Genomic DNA, 11,735 nt, shown 5'->3' with positions numbered 1-11,735 from the left:
GCAAACAGCCACATTCAAAGCCAGAAGCAAGCAGAGTAAGAGGTTGGAAAGTAATCACCAGGAGCAGCTTCCCCAGTACCACCTGTCCTTCAGAGGGGAGTTCCAGGTGGGTCTTTGGTACCCCTCCCGTGAAGCAGCTCCTTGGCTCTGAGAAAGTCTATCCTTGGTCCACCTTGTAGCCATCTCACACACAAAAAGGCTGTGCCCGCTTCTCTTTCCCCACAGAGGAAATCGGTGCAGCCGCTCTACAGACCCATCCATCCTTGGAAGACTCGCCAAGGGCCACCAGGGCAGGAAAGCCCCAGAATCCACCCATTCAGATGCTTACACATCAGCCCGGTCTTCCTCATTGATGTTACATTTACGGTAAGAGATATGCTAACACAACTAAAGAAAGGACCAGACAAACGTGTAACAACCCTTTCGAAAGCGAGGCTCCTTCCTCAAATCCCTAGCTGATTCCGGGAGAGGGTGAGCCACTGTTCCCTGGCGGCTGCCCACACCTGAAAGGTTGGAAAAGCAGTGGTTATGTTAAAGAGGCAGGTTGTATATGACCTTCTCAAGGGAAGGTTTACATTGGGGCAAGAGCAAGCTTATTTCTTCACTCCACCTAGATACTTGATGTGCACAAGGCCACAAGTGTTGACGCTTGTGGAAAGCTGGAGTCACGTGGAAGAACCTTTTGGGAAGGCACTTCCTCCTACCACCCTCCCTCCAGAGTCCTCAGGGAAGATTCGAATCCTGCTCACAAATGTGGGAGGCCCGGATCCTAATCTGCTGGAATAGATGCCCGCCTCTTAATCATTAATGTAGATAGTCATGCAACCTTCGCAGCTGGCTCTATAACAGAATTGGTCATGGAGACGAACTAGATGAGCTGTTCCATTCGACATAAGGTAGAGCACAAAGCTAGATGAGGATGCATCTTCAGGAGGACCCAAGACAACTTCTCCTCCTGCTGTGGAAACCACCAAAGAAAGCATTGTTTTGGTTCCTGCCCCAGGATCAGCAATTGAAAGGCCAAAATCATTGTCCTGCCTTCTGGTCTTGTTTTTAACCCTCCCTAGATTTTTATCATTCATTCCAAAATAAGGAAAATGATTACATGGCAGTGATGGGGACATGATGAATTGATAAATATATGATCTTATATGGTTCTGAATGGAGCCGTGGGGATGGAGTGGGTGATTTCTTGGGGTCAGCAGTTTGAAACCACTAGCCTCCCAGCAGGAGAAAGAGGAGGCTTTATATGTATATTGTTGTTAGATGCCATTAGATCCCTTCTGATTCAGAGAGACCTTATATATAATAGAATAAAACACTGTCTAGCCCAATATTATCCTCACAATTCTTGCTATGATTGAGCATATTATTGTAGCCACTGTGTCAGTCCCTCTCATTGAGAGTCTGTGGTGGAGTGAAATTTTAAATATGACTCTTCTATCCTTGGCTTGATTGGGTGGGACAATGCAAACAGAGCATGTATAACATAGAATGGACTGGCCAATTTCCTGTACCATCCCACAGCTAAAAGAACGAGCCATCTTTGAAACAACAGTAAAGAGAATCCTGGAGGACCTTGGAAGAGCGCCTTCGAGCTCTTTGTCTGAAGTGGCAGAAGCCGCGGAGACCAGAGGCATCATTGATGGTGCCACAGAGACTCAGAGGAGCGGCACCGAGACTATGGGATCCTTTCTCTTTACCTGGCCCAAGGCTGTGTAATGTGGGTCAGAATGACAAGCGGGCTGCCTTCCTGGCCCATGGAGGTGAAGGCCAAGAGACTCAGAATTGAAGAGAAACGTGGTTACCGCATCACGTAGCCGAGAAGCAGTGAGAGATTTGACTCCTGGTTATGGAGACCAATACTGTGTCCTGACTGTTTGCTGATCCTGACCTGAGGTAACCGATCAACTCTCCTACTAAACTCTCTTTAACTGTGAGCATTGTCTGTGAGTTGGGTATGCCATTGCAACAAATGGTCAAGCCCAGCATAGAAGTAGAGTGACGTGGGAGGAATGCTTGGTGTCAGAATAGGTAACGAAGGATGGCCCATGGAGGCTTGTCTGACTACTGCCTCGTGGCAACAGGGAAGTCAGCTGAGGCCAGATGTGCCCACCCCCATTTCCCTTCATTACAGGGCCTTCCTCTTTTCCACGAATCCTCCATCTTACCAAGCTAAAATCCTTCTCTCGGGGCCGGAAGCCTCTTGAGAACATACCCATAGCTCCTGAGACAAAGTCTTATCATCCCCACTTCTAAGGAACACTCTGGTTGTACTTCTTCCAACAACACACTGGTAGAATGGGAATCAAAGGAAGCAGACCCAGAGCCCCAGAGGGGGACTTTTAATTAACAGGTTGTATTAACATTAACGACCTGCCCGGGTGTTTAGAATGGAATGAGAGCCAAGGGTGTAGGGTGAGGGGGGAGATTGGAAGGAGGGTAAAGAGAGAATAGCCAAAAGTCAGAAAGGGAGTGCTAGAGAGAGGAAGAGACAGAGGGACAGACATGCAGCCGCATGAGGAGGCGAAGAAAGTCAGAGGGAGCGAACAGAGGAATCCCTGGTTAAAAAACTTTTGGGACAGAGATAAATGATCATGTCTAAAAGGAGCCCGTGCTTCCTGCCATTGGCCTTGGCACCAGCAGAAAGGTGAAGCGAGGGGGCAGGTGAGCCGTCTGGAGGAGGTGGGGATGGCTCAAACCTTAGCATTCCCGCTGGACCCTTTATTTGGCACATGTACTATTATTCAACAACATTTTAATTCAAAAACTTTACTTTTTCTTTGGTTTTCTCTTTTGTAAAGAAAGTTCAAGGCTTTGTTGTGTTATAGAAATTCGCCCCACAGCATCTGAATGTCAGAAACCATGACAACCATCCAGTCCAGCAAAGATACATTTAAAAATGGGAGAGTCCTGCAGCCGCTGTGGGATAGACACATACCGCATTGTGTTAGGTAGCCAGAAGCGGGACGCAATGTCTCCCAATGCCTTCAAATCAAATGGCCACAACAAAGGGGTTGGAAAGAAATCCGGCACCCATTCGATACCTATGGAAAGATCCAAACTGAGCATGCGCAGACTAGGACCACCTAAGCGCAGGTGAAACAAAACCTAGCCTCCACCTAGACCACGGCATCACCCAGGTGAGCTTAAACTCAGCCAGTAAGATCAGCCAATACTCTCAACCCCGCCTCCCCCACCAGTGAGTCATACCAGTCTGCAGGCTGCGCCTGGCAGGCAGAGCGTGGGAATGTGCACACGAGCCACTCGGCCCGGGCCGAAGCTTCTTCTCAGGCCTCTCTCTTGGCCCCTGGGATTTCTTGGTTCTGAAAACGCGGTTTCATGCTCGTGTACCTGTATTCTTTCCGCCTGGATTTTCTGCCTTCAGTTGAGAACTCCCTGCGGTTCCTGCATGGCCTTGTATGCTTTCCAGAAACAGCGATCGCTTTTTGAGACTGTAATACCGATAACTTCCCTTCTCATAAAAGTCACTTCGTTTATAAAAAGTGCTTCTGCCATGCGAATTCTTTCAGCACAGCGAAGCAAGAACCGAGGTACCCCATTCCAGAAACTTAACAACGGGACTTGCAATTCTTGGGACAGAGATCTTTGGGTCTTAGTTTTATGGATTATTTTAGACAAGTGGCCTCTTGTTGTGACTATTTCTGTGCTACCTCTAGCTTTCACAGAAGTTGGAGTCACCCACACAGACAATTGCCCCATTTGTCCTTTTAAACTTTGAGTCTTGAGAGAGAAAAACCTAAAACAAAATCAGACTAAGATAGAAAATAGAAGTAGAGGAAGACCATTTAAACAAGTTGAAGTTAGAAAACATTGCAACAGTAAAGGAGAGAGCTCAGGGATTAGCAATGCCAGGAGATTCCGCAGCAAACATGCCAGGAAGAGTTTCTACCGACAAATCCTCCTGAAGGAAGTGTTTGAGGGCAGATGGGCAGCAAAGGTGACCTCTGAGCACTGGCTCGGCCACTTACTATGAAAAAACAAAAACATAACAAACAAAAGGATTGCCACCCATTGATTCTGATTGAGGGACACCTTGGTGTTTCAGAGTAGGACTGTGCTCCACAGGGTTTTCGATGTTTGAGTTCTCAGAAGCAGATCGCTAGAATTTTCTTCCAAGGCACCTCAGGGTTAGCAGCCTCAAACATTTACCCTTTGTACCACTCAGAGACTCCTGCCACGTGATGTAATCTGTGCTTAAAGGAAAGAAGAAATGGGCTTCCGTGGTGTGATAGTTACATAATCTGGTGTCAATTTGAGGATTCAGAGTGAAGGAGTAGAGTCTAGCCTGTCAATCAGGTCAGAGCCAATGAGTCCTCTGTTTGGGCATGGCCTTCTCTTGAGGATTCTGGGAACTCTGGTATTCCTTCTTGAAGGTAGGAGACGTTCTCTCTCTCTGCTCACTCCCTGCGAGACATCCATGTGGAAAAGACACATGGAGAGAAGATCCATGTGGAGAAGACACATGGAGAGAGGCTGATAGAGCTAGACCCCCGGAACCAGAGAAGTCACATGGAGACCCCTGCCAGCGCTGCGATGCTTACAATGCCACCGGATCCACCCATTGACCTGCGATCTTCCTGCATTCAGTGTCATTGCATGAGTTTCATGGGTCTGTAGAGGACTTTATAGATTGGTGTCTGACATAGGGGCTAATATCAGACGTATGGACTTGATCTGGGCTGGGATGTTTTCTCAATGTGCAATTGGTCTTGTACATAAAGCTCTCTCTCATACACATAGAGTGTGAATTTGTTTCTTTAGTCTACTTGGACCAGCACACATTGTTTAAAAAAAACAAAACAAAAAACTGTGGTAAGAGGCTTATGAATACTTAAAGTAAGAGCAGGAATAAAGGATAGCCTCCGGAAAGGAATACGTGGTGGTGCCCGACATTGTTCTAAACTTAAGGTAGAAGGTAGAGATACTTGTGGACTTCTTTTTAAAAAAAATCACTTTACTGGGGGCTCATACAACTCTTACCACAATCCACCCATCCATCCATTGTGTCAAGCACATTTGTACATTTGTTTTGAGCCTTTTCCTGTTAGGCAGAAATGGGAACAGCTGTGGGGGCCAGTGGGGCAACACCCTGACGACAGTGCGCAAGGGTGCCCAACAGCTCCCTTGCAAAACAGCCAGGCTGCAATGGACATCCTCAATTGCCTTTGCCTCAGACTAGTACTATAAACCCTTCCTCTCTGTCCCAGACAGCACCACTTCACATGTCCCCAACTGGGGACCTCACCCAGGAGCTCTGAAATAAACCTTTAAAATTATTTTCTGCCTTTGCCTTCTTTCTTTCTTTCTGTTGGCAAAACCACCTTACGTTGCCTTCAAAGGCCTCTAATATGTGCCTGATTTCTTCCAAACCCCTGTATTTGTGGCAGGACCAGCTAACTTTTATTTAGCATAGGCTTTCGGTGGAGACAATGCTTTTTTCCCTAATCTTCTTGCCCGTCAAAAACATCAGGGAGGGTGGGGGATGGAAGGGGGAAAATGAGGAGCTGATACCAAGGGCTCAAGTAGAAAGAAAATGGTTTGAGAATGATGATGGTAACCAAAGTAAAAATGTGCCTGACACAATGAATGGATGTATGGATTGTGATAAGAGCTGTATGAGCCCCCAATAAAATGATTGAAAAAACATAAGGAGAAATCCCAATCCTCTTTGCATAATGTCAATTTTTGTATGAAGACCTCATTTCTGAACTGCACTATGTTGACACGAGAAACCAAGCTCAAACTCACTACCACTGAGTCAATGCTGACTCATAGGACAGGATAGAACTGCCCCGTGAGTTTTCAAGACTATAACTCTTTATGGGAAAAGAAAATTGTGTCTTTCTTCTGTGGAACTGCTGGTAGTCTCAAACTGCTGACCTTGCAGTTAGCAGCCCATTGGATAACCACCACACCACCCAGGCTCCACATTGAAATGAAAGAAGTGTGTAACTCTTTAAGGTCACCTACGGGGATTCAGTGGAGCTCTCTCTGACCCCAAAGTTAGTAAGGCTTATTACCATGGTTACAATGACTTCCCTAACAAGTTGGTTTGGGTTGGTGCCAATGTATAAGACAATCCCATTCTTGGGTGGTCAGAGCCTAGGTGACAAGCCACATCCCTGTCTGAGCACTTCTGCCTCTGGTGGAAGTATAGCTTGAGCTACTACTGGCTTTAGGGTCTAAAAGGAGCTGAGTGAAGGACTCGCGGTCTCCTTAGCTATGGTGCTCAGTGGAGCACACAGAGCAGAAGTGATAGGGACAGGCAGGGACTTCTGCTAAGGGAACGAACAAAGGACCCTGTGAAACAAGTGACAAACAAGACTGTAAGAACTAGCTTGGTAAATACCTTCTACCTTGAAGCCAGGCCCCAGCTTGGGACAGGATTGTACCCGAAGATCATTCTTAGATGTGCTGACTCAAAGCAGCACCCCAGATAAAGCGGAAAGACCCGATGTATGAGACCCAGGAACAAACTGAGGAACAGATGAGAAAGTTGTCTGGCCATCTGGAGAGTGGCAACCCCCACCCCTTTGAAAGTCCCATATAAAAGCTAGAAGCATTCCCCCTGGACAACATCTTCCCTCAGCTCGAGAAGAGGGGTTACCCACTTCGCCTCCAGAGCAACGTGTTACCTTTTCTGTGCCTAAGGTGTCCTCTAACTCACGAGCGGTGACCTGCTTCATCTCTTTTGGAGTGACTCTTGTGGCTGCTCTGGTGTGTATGTGTGAGTGTGGCTTATCTCTGGACTGTAATAAACCACCTGGGTTCTGAGCTAGTTCCCCTATGGACGACAGCCCAGGAACTGAAACTCACAAGAAATGTATAGCCCACCAGAATACAATTCTTCACTTCTTGTACTTTGGACATGCTACCTAGAGCAGGATGCCATGCTTGCTGACGAGGAGGGTCCTCAATGAAATGGAGCTCAAGCTAAACAACTATTGTGGGGATGACGCAAGACTGAGAAGTGTTCCACTGTGCTGTACATGGATGGGTTCGCTGTGAATCAGCACCCACTCAGTGGCATCTAACAACAACAAAGAGGCCTACATGTCCTGGGGGTGGGTGATATAGACAGAAGGTAGACCCCTTGGATCCCTCCTCTATGATGCCATGGAGGCATGTGAGGGAAAGCTCTCCACCTCCTCTGTAGAGTTACTAGAGGCATAGAGGGAACTCTTGCCTGCTTGCTTCCCTGTGCAAGCACTGAAAGCTATTTCCCACGTTAGGTACTGGGGTGGGGACATCCAGGTGTTCATCTAGGGCAGCAGTTCTCTCCCTGTGGGTCACAACCCCTTTCACAGGGGTCGCCTAAGACCATCGGACAACACATATTTCCGATGGGCTTAGGACCCAAGACACTGCTCCTCTATCCATCTCCAGGCAGGTCTGCCCACATGCAGATACACCCACATACGAGTACCCGGCGTGAAGATGGTTACCCATGCTACATCATGCTTCAAGACAAAATTTCATTTCTTTGTCTTTAGAAATAAATATTTCACAATATATAATTATATATTGTTTTGTGATTAATTACTATGCTTTAATTATGTTCAATTTGTAACGATGAAAATACATTCTGCATATCAGATATTTACATTATGATTCATAACTAGCAAAATTACAGTTATGAAGAATCAACGAAAATAATTGTATGGTTAGGGGGGGTTCACCACAACATGAGGAACTGCATTAATGCTGCAACCCTCACTGCTACTGAGTAGATTTTGAGTCTATAGGACAGAGTAGAATTGTCCCTGTGGGTTTATGAGACTGTAACTCTTGAGAGAGTAGAAAGCCTCATCTTTTTCCCTCAGTGTAGCTGGTGGTTTCAAACTGCTGACCTTGCCATTAGTAGCCCAATGTAGCAACCCACTACACCACCAGGGCTACTGGGAATTGTATTCCCCAACGACTGGGGGCTGAGGGTGGGTGGGTGGGGGCGCTTCAAAAACTGCATTTAAACATTTTAAAATTATTTTTTAGTTCCATTTTTCCATTCCTTTTTTTGAAGCCTCTACTTATGTGTTGTTAAATTGAAATCCCTGTATTTATGAATATAATCCCATTTGGGAATAGGATTTTCTTTTTACGTTACGAAGATCCTCTCAGTATAGGGCATAACAAATCATCTGCCTCTGAGATATAAAACCCACAGTTTAGGCACAGAGAAGCCAACACGCCTGAGGATCGATAAAGGCCGGCCACGTGAAGATGGGAAGTCTCAGAAGCCGTCAATAGACAAAGCCCTTTCCCTGGATGTGACAAAGAGAGAAAACCTTCCCCTACAACGGCAACGCTGAATCCGGATGTTTAGACCCTGAGACCATGAAAAAGTCCATTTAAAGGGGGGCGGGGCGGGGGGCGTGGCCTGCGCAGCGCGCAGGAGGTGACCACACAGTGCCCGCCGCGCGCGCCCGGCGCTCTAAGCAGAGACGCCGCCATCCCTGCCCCTGCGCTGGACTGCCCCTCGCCCCCCGCGCCTCCTCTCTCCACCGGCACCATGGCCGATCAGCTGACCGAAGAGCAGATTGCCGAGTTCAGGGAGGCTTTCTCCCTAATCGATAAAGATGGCGACGGCTCCATCACAAGAAAGGAGTTTGGAACTGTCCTGAGGTCCCTGGGTCACAACCCAACCGAAGCTGAGCTGCAGGATATGGCCAACGAGGTGGACGCCGAGGGTCAAGGCACCATTGATTTCCCAGGGTTTTTGACCGTGATGGCTCGAAAAATGAAAGACACGGACAGCGAAGAAGAAATCCGCAGGGCATTCCGAATCTTTGACAAGGATGGCCGTGGCCTCATCAGTGTGGCCGAGCTGCGCCACGTCATGACCAACTTAGGAGAAAAACTAACAGACGAAGAAATAAATGAAATGATCACAGAAGCAGACATAGACGGCAACGGAGAAGTCAACTATGAAGAATTCGTACGGAGGATGATTTTAAAATGAGGACCTACCTTCAACTCCTTTATCCCCCCCCCCCCCCCCGCCCCCCAAGAATCAAATGGAATCTTTTACTTCCCTCTTGAAAAAAAAAAAAAAGTTCATTTATTCATTGTTTGTGGGCAGCAAAACGGAATGTCAAAAAGTACCTTGCAGGACTGGGACAATGCTAAGAAGCTGTATCTGCTCTAAACAAGTATAGTGCTGTTTCTCCAATAGCTAAAATTCACAGTACTGGGAATCAAGGTGTGGAAATGTGTTGGTCCCCAACAGTTGAATGGATCCTTAGGATCGACTTTGCAATTATGGAAAATAATAAAGACAGACAGACGCGGGGCACAGGGGCTCCTTGTTCCTATGTCAGGACCAAGAAAGTGAATGTATTGTATTTTCCAATGGTATATGTAATGGGGCTTACAGATCTTTCAAAAGACATGCACGTCATACAGCGAACATATTATCTAGTCAACGGGTCATATCATAAGCAGGTAACATAATGAACAAGCAATGAGATGAGTCATCTTGACCTAGTGCTCGTTGACGTCAGACACCCGTAACCTCCTGGGGGGGGGGGGGGAGTAATCTATCATCAGTATCAGCAAGAGATGTCAGAAGAGGGTTTGCTATATTTTAGGGTGGGTTGGGCTACAGAACCTGATTGCTCTTATCTACAGGTAACCTTCAAGCATAGTGAACAGCCAGACACAGGTAAGAGACATCTTTTATGGTAGCTCCTTTATGACTTCTCTGTAATGGAGGGCTATTCTGGGAGGGGTGGTGGTGCATTTTCAGTCTGGAGAGTGTGTATTAGAAAACAGTTCTATCTTGGAACAATGGAGATCTTTTTCAAAACAGGGCTGGTGTGAGCATAGAAATAAGGCCAAATACACTCAACCAAGTCCTCAGTTTACCACAGAAAAGGTACACTGCTCACCATTACCCCTAGTGGCATACTTGAAAAGTATTTGCTTCCTGACCACCCTATGCTCTCTGGGTCTGAAGGCTTTTTTTTCAAAGAGAGGAATATTCTCTCTTGGAGACACAATATTGCTTCCATTTAACTAGAAGTTAAGAATTTCACCTGGCTATTTTGGACTTCTCTTGCCTCTGGATCAATTGGCAAAGAAGGAAGTTAACTGTATTAGGTGGTGTAATTGATTCTGATTACCAAGGGGAACCCCAACTGATAGGACATGGTGGAAGTGAAGAAGAATGTGTTTAGGATACAGGAGATTCCTTATGACATCCTTTAGCACTACTTCGTGATTAAAGTCAATGGAAAACCAATGTTAGATACCGTAGATTTGGTTCTGATTCACAGCGACCTGACCCCATGTGCAATAGAACAAAACACTTGTTTTCTGTGCTTCATGATTGCTCTTATGTTTGAGCCCATTGTTGCAGCCATGTGTCAATATATATCTTATTGATGGTTTTTAGTCCTCAGAAACAAATCCAGACACTCATATTTGTGTGAGAGAACTTTATATCAAAGAGCAATTGTATATTAAGAAAATAACCCAGCCCACTTCAGATCAAGTTCATAAGTCCAATATTAGCCCATATGTCCAATACTAGTCCATAAATTCCTCTTCAGACTCACCCAGCACATGCAATGATGCCAAATGAAGGAAGATCACAGGCCAGTGGGTAGAAAGTCTTATGGCTCCAGTAGTGGTGGAAGCATCTCCAGGCCTCTGGCTGCCATCGGCATGGCTCCATGGGAAGGTGAAGGAGTAAGAGAAGAGAGAGAGAGAGAGAGAGAGACTGGCCTCCACTGAGCTATTTATCTCTATCGTGCCTCCAAAGGAGGTCATCAACCTGTGACCTGATTGACAGGCTAACCTCTTCCCTTTCATTCTTAATCCTGAAGTTGACAAGAGATTATGTAACTACCACAATGGTCTTCCTCTACTGCCCCGCTACTTTACCAAGCATGATGTTCCTTTTCCAGGGACTGGTCTGTCATAATATGTCCAAAGTATGTGAGACACAGTTTTTCCATCCTTGCTTCCAAGGAGCATTCTGGCTGTACATCTTCTGTTTTTAATGTATTGAAAAAGTTTATATTTAGTATTAGCTAACTGGACTCAGTTCAGATGATTCCAGTTTTGTGGGTAAGATCTAAATCGTCATAGTCAGGAGTCAGTGGGACATATTCCTTCTTGCCATCAGGTCTAATTAAGATGTTGACCTTGACTACATCAGTGTCATAGAGCTTCTTCACAGCCTGTTTGATCTGGTACTTGTTGGAATTGACATGCACAATGAACACAAGTGTGTTGTTATCTTCGATCTGCTTCATGACAGACTCTGGTCTTGATGATGGCATAGTAGTTAAGCTTGTTTCTCCTGGGGATGCTCTTCCATGGCCCTTTGGCTGCCATCTTAGCCTCAGGTCTTGGGCTGCCGGAAGGTCGGTGATGTGAGGATCTTATTATTATCGGTGATGTGAAGCTCTTATTATTTGTGGCTGTGGATGCCTTTCAGCCTTTAACGACTTTGCTTTGGTCTCAATTTGGAGGTGGGGGGCAGGGGCTTTCATCTTTGCCTTCAGCTCCATCTTCATAAAAAGCGTCTCCTAGGCTCCTGTGCTTTTTTTAAAAAAATCGTTTTATTAGGGGCTCATTCAACTCTTATCACAATCCATACATACATCAATTGTGTAAAGCACATTTGTACATTCATTGCTCTCATCATTCTCAAAACATTGGCTCTCCACTTAAGCCCCTGGCATCAGCTCATTTTTCCCCTCCCT

The 11,735-nt window shown here is 46.1% G+C and overlaps 1 protein-coding gene and 2 pseudogenes across 1 annotated transcript; 1 reads left to right on the top strand and 2 right to left on the bottom strand.

Moving 5' to 3' along the window:
* LOC115872377 overlaps window positions 1-2,222 on the bottom strand; it is a 15,701-nt pseudogene extending 13,479 nt beyond the window's left edge.
* A 6,311-nt stretch (window positions 2,223-8,533) lies between these two features.
* On the top strand, window positions 8,534-8,983 carry LOC101638094 (calmodulin-alpha-like). The gene has a single exon (XM_013007123.1). It carries the CDS (start codon window positions 8,534-8,536, stop codon window positions 8,981-8,983), a length of 450 nt encoding a protein of 149 aa, XP_012862577.1.
* Window positions 8,984-11,072: 2,089 nt separating this feature from the next.
* Window positions 11,073-11,540, bottom strand: LOC115872383 (annotated as a pseudogene).
* Window positions 11,541-11,735: the final 195 nt, after the last annotated feature.

Source organism: Echinops telfairi, unplaced genomic scaffold (assembly GCF_000313985.2).
Source record: "Echinops telfairi isolate 266 unplaced genomic scaffold, ASM31398v2 ScPeMD7_7424;HRSCAF=8462, whole genome shotgun sequence".
NCBI lineage: Eukaryota > Metazoa > Chordata > Mammalia > Afrosoricida > Tenrecidae > Echinops > Echinops telfairi.
The sequence above is the reverse complement of the archived record's forward strand: the minus strand, read 5'-3'. Positions and strand labels throughout refer to the sequence as shown.

Bases quoted from the DNA above. Each gene is read 5' to 3' on its own strand.
- LOC101638094 (XM_013007123.1), top strand. From the start codon at position 8,534: ATGGCCGATCAGCTGACCGAAGAGCAGATTGCCGAGTTCAGGGAGGCT.